Below are 14,531 nucleotides of genomic sequence, written 5' to 3' on the forward strand. Positions count from 1 at the left end.
GAAGGACACAAGCAGGAAGATAGAAGAGAAATGAAGAACAGTGCTGAACATGTATAAGAGGGTACAGAACATGTGTAGGAGGGTACAGGACATGCACAAGAGGTACCTTACAAATATACGTTGTCATGTAACCTTATGAACACTGACTGAAATAGTACAGAAGGTAAAGTAGACATATGAAAAACAAATAGTGATGTGGCACCTTGGAAGTGCTTAAAAGAGCAAAATGTCAGATGTGACACTATGCACACACAAACACATTTAAATTTCTAGAACTAAAGCAAGTAAAACACTTTTTATAAAAGCAACTAGTGACTGGTGCACATGTAGTAGATATGCATTAGAAGATCCTGCAATCAACCAGTATGAAAAAAATTTTATTTATTTTAGACCAGCTATTGTGTTCTTGAAGTCAAGAGACTGTTAATACACAGATGATATATTTGCCCATAAGTTTTATTGCACTTTTACCATGTTGCAAACAATTTCACAGAAAAATGCTGCAAAATTAAGCTGGCAGCTGCAGAAAGCAGCCACTTTCTTTATATTTATATATTTACACAGATCTATCAAAAGCAAAGTTGGAAAAACAACAAAGCAGCAACTCCACTACCACAGTCTAAAAGATAAAGAGCTGCTACATCAGTATCTGGTTAAATAGTACAATTTGTCAATTTACATCACATATTTTATCTGACATTCAAGTATTTCTCTCATTGCACAGTCAACAAAGTTCTGTACTTCTAAAGGATGCATTGTTGTAGCTTTAGCCACATACTTCAGAATCTATTTTGCTAATTTTACTGTTCACCGAGAGCAGTAGTGAGGCAAACAAAGGATAGTCCTCTTAACCAGACAGGCCTACCTACACATTTATAAATAAATATTAAATTAATGCTTGCCTAATTAAAATGGGCTTGGGTCTGGGCCAATCCATTTGGAAGTCAAACTGTCTTAATATGGTTCTGTATGCTGAATGACAAAAAAAAAAAAAAATAAAATAAAAAGATTTTATCATAGAATTTACTTTTAATGATTCATCCTTCTCAGATTCTACACTTTACATACTTTAGAAACAAATACATCTCAGCTCTGAATTCACTGAATTCAATATGCGGCATAGTCTTTGTAAGACTTAGTATACCTTTTCACCAAGCTTGTAGAAAGTGCAGTGTTAGCATTACTACCTCTTGGTTGTGACAGAATTGTTTTTGTCATCTAAGTCACTTTCAACAACACTGTCGTAACCACTCTTTTCAATACAGTCACTAATAGCTTTCAAGACGATTCGTAACCTCCTGTCTAGAGCATCCAGATGTGCTTGGATAAGGACTGGGGTCAGTTTGTCTTTCTGCAATGATTCTGCAAAGACATCACTTAGTTTGTACTCCTCCTTGGCTAGGAGCTGTAATCGTAGATATGTGGATTTCTTTACTCTGGAAAAGAAAGAGTAAACATTCGAGTTAGCAGACATTATACATTGGAGAAGAATGAGATGAATAACTTAAAATATTTGATTAGATGAGAGAAAAAAATATGTCATTTATTGTATCTTTACTTTTAATTTTATTATCACTGCTTGCCAAGTGGGTGACTTGACCAATGGTAGAGCACCCCTGAAAGTTAACTGGAGAGCTGAAGTAGGGCAAGACATTAGGCAACTAAAAGCTATGCTCTGTTTAGAACCAGTACTGGTAGCTCCAGATTTTTTCATACAATTCTTAGTACACAAATACCTCTGAGTCAAGCATAGGTGCAATCTTGTCTCATGTTATAGATAGAGATGAGCACCCCTTCTGTTATTTAAGAGGAAAATTCAACAATGCTGGGGTGACACTATTCATATATATGGAGAAAATACATTCATCCATCCATCACCCTTTTTCCACATGGGGTTGGGGGTGTCACATCAACAGTGACAATCATCTACAGCCACTGTTTATACTGCTGAGTGGCTAGCACTGACACAGTTGTTCTTCCATAGCATAGATTCACACACACACACACAAATAAACACACACACACACACACACACACACACACACACACACACACTCACACCTATGGACAATTTAGAGTGTCCTATCCTCCTACTACATGTCTTTGGAGTTTGGGGGGTGGGAGCACCTTAAGAAAACTCACACTAACATAGGGAGGACATGCAGACTCTGCATGGAAAGCACCCCAGCCAAGAATTGAACCAGGGAACCTAATGCTGTGAGATGGCAACAATACCTACTGTACCATTGTGCCACTACAGTTATATAAAGGGGGTACCTTGCCATAAAATGGGCACTCATCATCCTAAAGTGTTATTTATTGGGTAGATAATTTGCCTTAATCACTGACCTTGCCTCTGTACAGTGGTTCTACAATCAGAAGAACTGCAACTCATTTTTTTTTTAATACTGAATACTCATGGGCCACTGTAGGTTCAAGATTCACCATCATCCAGGTTGCAATCAATTGAATGCAGACAGGCTTTCTCGGGCATACTTCCCATTTGGCAGTGCAAGAACAGGTGATGTTAGATCAGGTATGAGATCATGTGACAACAGTGACAATTGAGCCTGAGAAGCACACTGCTTAGTTTGCTATTGGGTCTGCTATTTATGCACCAGTTGGGGTTGCCTTTGTTTATTTATTTATTTAATATCAAAGTGATAATCAGTTACTCCTTTTTTTGCATTGTGGAACAGTTTTATCCACCTTTAGTTACAGCAATAATTTTATTTAATTATTTATTTAAAATAAACTGACTGGACTTAAATGCTTCTTTTTGGCTATGATCTTGTTACAGTACATAAGAAAAAAAAATGAATGCAAATGCTAGTATATACATATGTACATCTATGTAAACAATAGCACTGAACAGGAATGCTGGTACCACTGAAGGACTATTCCTATATTAATATGGAAGGACTATTCCTACATTAACATGGAAGAACTATACCTATACTAATGGAGTGATGGGCCTGCACACTTAACTCTGACCCATGGCAGAAAATATTACCACTTACAATGCATTGCAGTGGGATCTTTCCAATGCACCGTTGAGTGGATTCTGCATCTTCTGACCACTGTTAAGCATTGGCCAACCTGACCAACAATACAAAAACAATGTTTTCAGCAGCATAGTAGCCATACTGTACTCATAGAGAATGTAACTGCTCGGTTCTTTTCCTACAGCCTTATTTAGTTAAATATAAGTAGAGTGCATGCTCCACAACTCATTACAACTATAATTACTATTCAGTGGTCAGTTGCTATCCTATAAATTCATCATTCAAATGAGAATAACCATGCACAGATCATATTATATCTCAATGAGTCCGCCTTAATTACATATTTGTTAAATTAGGTAAGTGAACTGGGAAAAAGGTAACAACATAGTTTACTTATTCATTCATTCATTTGTAATAATTTGCTAACAAGGAAATATCCCCAGGCTGAAATGGCTCTTGAGGGGTGACCTGGAATCACTGTGCAGTTAAGGCAGTTGCTCAGAGACATACAAAAAGCAGATGACATCAAAAGAAATCAAACTCTGGACAACAGGATGAAGCCCAGTAACAACTCATAGCCTAATCTTCTGTGCTACAATTACAGACATTTTAGTGTGGTTGCCAACTACCATGTTTATGAAAGATGGGAGGAAACTGGAGTATCCTCAGAAAAAAAAAACATGCAGATAAGGGGCAACATGCAAAACTCCTCACGTTATGAACACAGGTGAAGACTGAATCCCAGATCCTGACGATGCAAGACAGAGAGCCCACCACTGTGCCACTTTGCTGTTCACCCAGACTAGTGACAGACATATGCCACTTCTAAGATGAAACAGTGTTTGGTGGGCTTACCACAGGCAAAGCTGGCAGTTGGTATATAATACTGAGTACTCATGGGCTTAGCACAAGCAAAGTTGGTGGTTCGTATATAATACTGAGTACTCGTGGGCTTAGCACAAGCAAAGCTGGCAGTTGGTATATAATACTAAGTACTCGTGGGCTTAACACATGCAAAGCTGGCAGTTGGTATATAATACTGAGTACTCATGGGCTTAGCACAAGCAAAGCTGGCAGCTGGTATATAACACTGAGAACTCATGGGCTTAACACAGGCAAAGTTGATGGTTCGTACATTATATTGAGTACTTGTGGGCTTAACATGCAAAGCTGGCAGTTGGTATATAATACTGAGAACTCATGGGCTTAGCACAAGCAAAGCTGGCAGCTGCTATATAACACTGAGTACTCATGGGCTTAACACAGGCAGAGCTGGAAGTTGGTATATAATACTGAGTACCTGTGGGCTTACTGCAGGCAAAGCTGGCAGTTGGTATGTAATACTGAGTACTTGTGAGCTTATCACACGCATAGCTGCCAGTTAGTATATAATACTGAATACTCATGGGCTTAACACAGGCAAAGCTGGTGGTTTGTATATAATACTGAGTACTTGTGGGCTTAGCACAAGCAAAGCTGGCAGTTGGTATATGATACAGAGTACACGTGGGCTTAACACAGGCAAAGCTGGCAGTTGATATATAATACTGAGTACTCATGGGCTTAGCACAAGCAAAGCTGGCAGCTGGTATATAACACTGAGTACTCATGGGCTTAACACAGGCAAAGTTGGTGGTTCGTATATAATACTGAGTACCTGTGGGCTTATCACATGCAAAGCTGGCAGTTGGTATATAATACTGAGTACCTGTGGGCTTATCACATGCAAAGCTGGCAGTTGGTATATAACACTGAGTACTTATGGGCTTAACACTGCCAAAGCTGGTTTCTGATATTTAGTGTTCAGTACTCACACAACACTGGTATGTAAACCACAGTACTCATGGGGTTAACACAGGCAAAGCTGGTGGGTGGTACGTAGTATTCAGTACTCATGAACATACCACAGGCAACGTTTGTATGCAATGCTCGGTACTCATGGGCTTACCATGGGTAAAGCTGGTAGATGGAATGTTGTGGATATTACTTGAGGGCTTACCACAGGCAAATGTAACAGCTAGTGTGTACTACTCAGTACTTGTGGGTTTATTATAGGCAAAACTGGTGGCTACTAGGCAGTACTGAGTGCACTAGGAATTGGAAAAAATGTACTAAACAAAAACATACTTTGGAAGTATGTCTTTTCTGAGGTGTCACAAGTTAAAAAAAAAAAAAAACGCACCTGCCACTGCAATGACTAATGTACCCTCAATCATATTTATACAGTACAGTGCACGATTTGTCTAGGAAATCACATTCCTGTTATTAACTTCCATCTGAATAACCCAAAACTTATAATGATCTCATAAAGTGCTTCAGCTGTCAGCAAGGCATCTATGTCTGACCCCTGCCTTACAGTACCCCCGCATCTCCCTATTTTATCATATTTGGACAGGCAAACGTGACAGTTCAGTATGCCTCTCTGTTTGTATTTTAAGATCCTTAACTGAACTGCAAGTTCTAGATATGAATGTAAGGGAAATCAGAAACATTAAAAATTGTTGTGAACATTTAAGTCTTTTTCTGAGAAAGCAAAATCCTGCACAGTACATACTTCTGCTACTTACATATACCTCTGAAGATCACTACCTCAGAAAATTAGAAAAAGGAAAAACTCAGAGGTACAATGATCTTGGACTTCTATTTATTAGTCCATTTTCACACATTCAATCTTGCTGCTACAAGAATGGCATTTATGAGATTTGGAATTCTAAACACTTGCCATTCATCATCTATCATCTTGATAGTTTATGGGCTGAACTCTAAATGCATTGATTCAGCATACAGATATTCTCTATATATAATGGATTTTTCAGTATGAAATATCACACAATATACCACTCCACAGAATGTGGAGTTTCACTGTCTGGATGATTTCACCCAAGTCAATGCAGCAGCAGATTTTCTGAACTTTTGCAACAGCTGCAGCTTAAGCAATTTTGAAATGAAGTGATTTTTACAGGCCAAATATTAAAAAAAATATTCTGGAAAGGCCAGTTTAGATTTTTTTTTTTGCTTTTTCCTTTTGCCTTACATCACCTGTCAACTATGTGAGACACACCCATAAATTTGCTGTGTTGCTATTGGTCATGCAGCCATAAGGACAGTTTTGTATTTAAGCCTTGCCAATTTCTATGTGCTTGCCTGATAACACTTAAAAGGTGGAAATGCATTGGGCATTTTTTAGGTGGGTATTACTCACTTCTTGGGTGACAAAGCCCTTATATATCCCTCCACCCACTTGTAAATAGCTGCTTGGTGTCTGGACTCCATCACATGACATAATGGGAATGAAGGCCTAAAGGGCATATACCCCAACTTTCCCCACAATGGAGAGGTAAGCAAGCAATTCACCATTAATCCTGTTCCTGCCCAGTTTGCTTCATAGGTGCCGAGGCTGTAAACTGACCACACATCATCTGGGTTGGGCTTGGGGTATCTTACCACTCTGTCAAGAAAATGGCTAAGTTTGGATTTTTTTGTTATGGCATTCAATCATTTAACATCTGCTAAAATATAATAGAATTTTAATACATTGCACAGGCTTCTCACATATACCATCTGTCTGAATTTCAAACATCAATACAAAAATTGTACAGTTTATGAGAGTCTCCTGTGGCATATAAGCATGGAAAATGCTAGAAGTGAGAAGTTGATACATATTCAGAGCACATACCTGCAGCACTGATTTAGAGGTACTAGGATAGAAACTTCATCATGTGAGTATTTTCCAAACCTTTCAAGTAAAATAAAAATAAAAAATGGATTAAGTAAGGAAATGAAACACGGTGTACATAAGCAAATGAATGGTGTACTTTTCTCTTTCAAAACAACAGCAGAAGAAAAATGTAATAAGGTTAATTCATTTACAGCTAAGTGGAGACTAAACATTTTACTCACACACAGTGCATGTCTGCTCTTCTCAAAGCTGGTAGGTTCTTAATGAAGGGTTAGGGCTGCTGCTGCTAACCGTATCCAATAGCTGACAGTTTTGGAGGGGAAGAGGACTTATTTCTGCAGCTCTCTTGTGCAGTGGCGTAGCTAGAGTTTGTGCCACCTGGGGCTGTCTTTGAGTTTGCCACCCCTCCCCCCTCACAAAATCATGGACAAATGGACCCCCCCTATACACAGCCCCCACCCTCCATCGCAGCCATTCCAGTGTCCCATTACTTGGCTGTTTCTCCCCATTTACCATAAACACTGAAATGTGCATACTGCTTTATGCTTTACTTCTACAATGATTATTTAGATATCATTTAAAACTTTTATTTTAAATTTTGTAGCACAAACACTGACAGACATCTGCTAAACAAAGCAACAGAGTCTCACAATGAAATCAGACTTAGCATTAAACTTTCTCTGTCCTTGAAACTCACATTAATTGAAACAGCATTGAAACCCACATTCAAAGAAAATGCATCTGGCCACTGGTGGATAAAGTTAACTTTGGGCTTTTTACAAATCATAGGCCCCTTGCACACATATTTAGGCCCATGCAAACATACATGTGTTCTTTAATTCACCTTCCTGACTGTCTTAAATTATATTCCTTGTATAATATAGCACACTTGTTGGAGCGTGTTTTAAATTTATTGTTTTGAACAATTTTCCAGTAAGCAATGAAACAAAATGTATGAACCAATAATTACAAAACTGTCCATTTCAGAACATTTCCATCATAAAAGTCTACTCAAACTTCTGTCATTACAATCCACCAATATCAGTAAATATGTACAATCTCTGCAGACGTAAAAGTCATCTAAATAATTCTACATTAAAGAGATCTGTAACTAATGAAGAGGTTGCTGCTAGCAAACAACTTCACATTTCATTGTTTCATCTACAAATAAAGTGCTTGTTGCCCTTGAAGAATTATTTGCTTATGTTACATTAAAAATTATAAGCTAGTAATATTGCAATAGGGAATGGATGGCAAAGTGATAACAGGTTCATAGTTACTAGATATTTCCTTCAAATGAGGACATTCTCAGGACTGCTGCATCTACCCCCTTTAATATACAATACAGTACAGTATCATCTGTCTACATACTGTGGGAGTAGAACCCAGAGTCTTCTGCATCAAGATGTAAGTATGCTAACTGTGTGCTACTAACAACGCAAACAGACTTGGTATAAGCAGCACTAAACTTCTCTTCCCCTGAACCTCTCAGCTCCTTGTAAAATTAAAATCCTCTTGACACTCAACTATATCTGTTAACTTTGCAGCCCAAGAAATGTGTGTGTGTGTGTGTGTGTGTGTGTGTGCGTGTGTGTGTGTGTGTGTGTGTGTGTGTGAGGGGGGGGGGCAAAGGTCCGAAACCAGGGACACATTTTAAACAGTGCTTGTATAATCTTAGAAAGTTGCTAGAATAAATTATTTTGTGTTATGAATTCCTGAAAGATAGGAAGACTGAAACTTAAATGGCTATCATTATTTAGTGAGCTCAGTTCTCACTAATTTGCCAGATAATCACAAATATTAAGAAGAAAAGATAAAAATTATGACCAAACATTACAGACATTCTTTGAGAATTTGGACAGTTGAGAGCTATGGACTCACTTCTTGACTCACAAGTGGTGGTATGGGAAGAGAAGTCAGGCTCTTGAACCTTGTACTCAAGGTACAGGGTTTGCACCTGAGTAACACTAACCACCAAGTATACCTAACTGGGGTATTACACACACACACACACACACACACACACACACACACACACACACACACACACTTGAACAGTAGCAATAAGAAGCAGCTCCCTTTCTTGAAGCATGAATAATTCCGTCAGCACAATTGAACAGCAGCCAAAATGCTGTAAAGAAGAAAGACATTTTTTTAACTTTTAAAGTAAATGTTACAGTCCCAAAAGTGCCGCCCGGAGGTGGACTGCTCTTCTCACCCCCATCCCCCCCAGCTATGTCACTGCTCTTGTGTAACACAGTTTCACATAAAAGTCTCTGAAGAGCATCACAACTTAATTTTCAGGGCTTTTTCTGGGCTGTGGCCAAATGCCTCATAGACTGTCATTTGAGGAGGTTTGTCACTTGCATTTCCTTACTTAATACTGTCTCTCCATCTTTATAACTCAGAGTTAGGATTACATACCCATATGTTTAGTAAACTGAACTTAAACTTACAAATTTCACTCTAACTGTCTAGTTCTTGGTGTAGGGTGTCAAAAACCCTAACTGTGACCCACTCAACCTGAATCTGTGAAGTGCCTCAGGAGCTTGAGAAGTCAAGCAAAGGATGCTGAGAGATCATGGGTTGTAAACATCTCAGACAGTAGGCATGGGGTTGGATTATCAAACTGAGAACAGGACTACTAATTATTGTGGATAGTATAGAAGCAATGTCGGTCACCAGTGAGACAAAGATGTTCAGGTGGGCCACCAGGGCCAGGTAAGAGCTATAAGTAAAAAATACCTTATTGCTGACATTTACAGATGCTGGTGAGGGGAAAAGCTGCCATAGTGACTTTCTGGATGATGGTCCTTATAAATTGGTTCTCACCCTCATGCTGGGACTCCCTAAGTGGCAGAAGAATGAGCGGGTTCAACATTTAGAGGAGGAGAGCTGAGGTTAGACAGGTATGGAAGGAAAACACACCTAGAAGAAACATTTCACTTTAGTGTGCTTTGGGGAGTAATAGAATCTGTTTTTGAAGACATTCTTTGGACATACTCTGTATGTGCAGGTTCCCTGTGTGTAGATTATGCCAGTGATATTATGAGATGGATTGATTTATTAAGTGTCTAACTACTTTTTTTCGTTTAAAAGAGAAATCAAAAACATATGTATATGCACTGTTGAAGTCCCTCACACACATGCCACAAGTTACTTAATGTTGTCAAGTAGAATTATTTTATATGTCTTCTGACATACACACACACACACACATACATATATATATATATATATATATATATATATATATATATATATATAAACACACACACACACACACACACACACACACACACACACACACACACAAACACACACACATATACATATATATTTTATACACAAACATACATACACGCACACAAACACACACACACACACACACACACACACACACACACACACACACACACACACACACACACACACACACACACATATGCATATTAGCACACTGATATGCAAGTCGTTAAGACCTATAATGAGACTTAAACTGCATTAAATCATTTCTATGACACTAAACTTGAGATGTATAATTTAAACCCAGTGCACACTAAAGAAAAGTGTTTCATACAAAATCAGCTCTGCAAACAATATTTACACATGCAAAGTAAAGCATACTTACACCACAGAATGTTGTTCTGCTATGTCAGCTAACAGCTAAGTCAGTCAGTTTAGTTTGGATGTTTGTGGAAATATATCAGTTGTAGCTCCCTCTTAACATTGATAGTATATCTAAATATGTTTTTCAATGATTTTTTTTTAATGACTTGCATGTAACTAAAATGCAGATAAACACATACTTAAAAAATATTAGGCAAGAACCTAATAAAAATGACTTTGGATTTGAGCAAGAAGTGTGTGTGTGTGTGTGTGTGTGTGTGTGTGTGTGTGTGTGTGTGTGTGCATATCTGTGCAATGTGCCGTCATCTGTTTTTGAAAGTGTCAGTATGGGTGTGTGTGTGTGTGTGTGTGTGTGTGTGTGTGTGTGTGTGTGTGTGTGTGTGTGTGTGTGTGTGTGTGTGTGCGTGTGTGTGTGTGTGCATATCTGTGCAATGTGCAGTCATCTGTTTTTTGAAAGTGTCAGTATGGGTGTGTGTGTGTGTGTGTGTGTGTGTGTGTGTGTGTGTGTGTGTGTGTGTGTGTGTGTATGTGCATATCTGTGCAATGTGCAGTCATCTGTTTTTTGAAAGTGTCAGTATGGGTGTGTGTGTGTGTGTGTGTGTGTGTGTGTGTGTGTGTGTGTGTGTGTGTGTGTGTGTGTGTGTGTGCTTGTGTGCGTGTGTGTGTGTGCATATCTGTGCAATGTGCAGTCATCTGTTTTTTGAAAGTGTCAGTATGGGTGTGTGTGTGTACTAAAGGTCCATGCTGTTCTGTTGCCTTTAGTTTTTGCCCATGTAAGATCTCTGCTTTGCAATTTTCCAGCTCACTCTAGACAACAGATTATTTCAGACTGCTTTCCTCACCTGGTTCATAACTTGATTTTTGTTTTCAAACACACCAGGCTTAAAATAGGCAGACATGTTTACCTCTATCAATTGTTTACAATATATATAGACCTTAATTAAAGCATCTTGTATTTGCAGACGTTTCCTTGTTTGTTGTGATATTACTTTTAACAGTGGTTCTGGTTTCACCTAATTGCTGTCTCCTGGTAATTATGCTTTATTACCACTATGCAGGGAGCCTGACAGGTGACACACTACGTGTTTTAGTCACGTGACAGTACTAGCTGCCATGCTAATAGCTGCAGCTGTGGGCTACTTCACAATATGCATCATACCTCTCAACTTCTTAGAGCAGGAAATCTGTATAAAGCCATATATAAAAGTGAGACAAAGACCCCAAAATAGGGGCACTTTTTAAATATTGCTCTTACAAACTTAGAAAGCTGACAAAATAACAGGTTTTGCATTAGCGTGAAATTTTTGAAGGGTAAGAAGTCTGAAATTCAAATGTCTGTCATTATTTTCTAACTTCAAGCTTTAATAATGTGCCTCTTATTTGCCAAAAAACATAGTTTTATGAAAAACAGGCCAAAAAAACATAAAGCAAAAATCTGGACATTCTGCAAAAATCTATACAGTTGAGCTTTAAACTAGCTATAAACTTTCACTCGTATAGTTTCAACAGACCCTGCTCTTCATCAGCTCTTAACAAGATTTCAAAGATGAAAGTACATTATCAGGCAAAAATCGTAAGTAGCAAGACAACAACTTGGTACTGAATCTGTATGGCTTTAAATAAATATCACTTTATGATAATACTGAGCTTTTTTACTAAGTAAATAAGCAGTCTTTGTGTAAACAGTTCCCATGTTATATTGATATGTCTTGAATTGGATCTCTGCCAGCTGTGTCCAAAATGTGAAGCTCACATAATAACCAGAACTTGCTGGCCGTCCAGTTCAAAGGTCTAGATTACTCTAAAATATGCAGAATGAAACACGAAGCAGTTAAGAAACATGCAGCCAACCATATCTCTCGACCTCTTAGCACAAGAAATCTGGACAAAGCCAAAACTAATCCATCATCCAGGAAAAAAGAGGTCATTGTTCCCCTCTACTCAGCACTCATTAGATCCATTATAGAGTACAACGCCCCTTTTGGAATGTACCTCACAAGACATCTGTAGCAACTGGAAAGGCCACAGAAGTACCTCACAAAGAAGATTACTGGCCTCAAACAGATGCCCTACACTGACTGTCTCAAAAAACTCCAGCTTTACTTCGTAGCATATCGCCTACTCCGAGGAGATCTCTGACTAACATATAAAGCTATGTCAAACCCAGAGCTGTTGGACATGCTACACCTAAAGTAATCCCATTCCCTCTGAGCTACATGCTCTAGGGACCTAAACCTTGTCACCACAATAAACAGGACTTGCTGGAGGGATAGATTCCTGTCCCAGAGACTTCCCCTACTCTGGAATAAGCTGCCCATCTATGTCAAGCAAAGTTCTTCATTAGCACTCTTCAAGAAAAATCTTGATGAGTGGATGGGAAATAAGAAATACACCCCGGGGATCACTTCTGTGGCTCTGCTCGACAGGGGCACAGGAAATTAACTTTCTTGGGTGGCGTAAGCCAGGTAACCTTGTTGGCTAGGTTTACTTAGGCCCTTGGGCTGATAGCCTAGTATCTACCTATGAACCTATGAACCTATAAGGGCAGATTTTAAATATTTATCTTATAAACTTAGAAAGCTGCTAGAATAAACGTTTTTGTGCTACCATGTATTTTCTGAAGGACACAAAGTCAGAAATTCAAATGTTTGTCATTATTTATTATCTTAAATCCTCACTGATTTGACAGAATTACACATTTTATAAGGAACAGACAAAAAATATAAGGAAAAAGTCAGAAATTCTGCAAAAGTCTGGACAGTTTAGATGTATGCAGTCAACAATAGCTCTCTACAGAGAATTAAAATTTCATGAAAGCCCTGCATAGAACTGTATAATCAGTCACAATTTCATCAAAAACCTTGGCTAAAAATCTACAATCAGGAAACATGTGCCATAATTTTTTCAACCTCATGTCCTGATTGGTGCACTTATTCACTGATATGCCAGTCCATTCACTCACTCAATCATAATTTCACTTTCATGCATTATTATGAACACTCACTCATACACTGACTTTATTCTTTCAAACAGGCATTCACATATTCACTCACTCACTGATTCCCTCAGTCACATAATCATACAATCAAGCATACACTCACTGACTGCCAGTGACATACTCACTTATTCACTGATTCCTTCAGTCACACTGCTGCGCACTCACACGCTCACTCTCTGAATCATCCAGCCACACATCCACACATCTCTGCACTTACTCAGTGATTCTCTCAATTACATATTCACACATCTATGTACTCACTCACTGATTCTCACAAATATACCTTCACAGATCTATGCACTTACTCACTGATTCTCTACACATTCACACATTCATGCACTCACTCACTGATTCCCTCAATCACACTGCCACACACTCATGAACTCACTCAGTCGCTGATTCCCTGAGCCACATTGCTATACACTCACTGATTCACTCAGTCACACACTCACATACTCATACGTGCTTTGATTCCAATGACCATGCACTCACTGATTTCCTGAGTCACAATGCCACACACTCATTCACTCACTCACTCACTCACTTACTTACTGAATGACTCATTCAGTCACACGTTCACACACACATGCATGCAGTGATTCCTGTAACCAAACACCATACCTCTCAACCTGGAAACATCAAAAATCTGGACAAAGGCTCATGAAAAATAGGTACAAATGTGTACGCTAATTAACATAACATTTGTATACACAATTATGCAACCTTGTCCACGCCAATGGAATTGTGGGATACCAACTTTCAAATGCAAACTGAAGAACAGACAACCAACATAGGGCCCTCGAGTCACCCTGCAGCCATTCCAATGTCCCATTACTTGGCTATTTCACCCCATTTACCATAAACACTGTAATATGCATACTGCTTTACTGATACAATGATTATTTGGATTTTATTTTACATTTTATAGCACAAACACTAATAGATATCTGCTAAACAAAGCAATATAGTCTCAGAATGAAAATAGACTTATCATTAAAACTTCTCTGCCCTTGAAACTCACATTCATTGAAACAGCATTGAAACCCACATCCAAAGAAAATGCATCTGGCCAATGATGGATAAAAATTACCTTTGGGCTGTTTTCAAATCATAGGACCCTTGCACATGAAACATACATGTGTTCTTTGATACACCTTCCTGACAGTATTAAATTATATTCCTTGTATAATACAACACGGTTGTTAGAGCGAGTTTTACA

At 38.5% G+C, this 14,531-nt stretch overlaps 1 protein-coding gene across 1 annotated transcript in view; it reads right to left on the minus strand.

Moving 5' to 3' along the window:
* Positions 1 to 438: 438 nt before the first annotated feature.
* The window catches only part of FAM20C (FAM20C golgi associated secretory pathway kinase), a 585,432-nt gene continuing 571,339 nt past the window's right edge, over positions 439 to 14,531 (minus strand). Inside the window, exons 9-10 of the mRNA XM_044089695.1 lie at positions 6,682 to 6,741; positions 439 to 1,436 (exon numbers count right to left, since the gene is read on the minus strand). Of these exons, the coding sequence (XP_043945630.1) occupies positions 1,184 to 1,436; positions 6,682 to 6,741 (313 nt within the window). The 3' untranslated portion in view covers positions 439 to 1,183. The remainder of the gene's footprint in view (positions 1,437 to 6,681; positions 6,742 to 14,531) is intronic.

Source organism: Protopterus annectens, chromosome 12.part0 (assembly GCF_019279795.1).
Source record: "Protopterus annectens isolate FY-2018-M chromosome 12.part0, PAN1.0, whole genome shotgun sequence".
Taxonomy (NCBI): Eukaryota; Metazoa; Chordata; order Ceratodontiformes; family Protopteridae; genus Protopterus; species Protopterus annectens.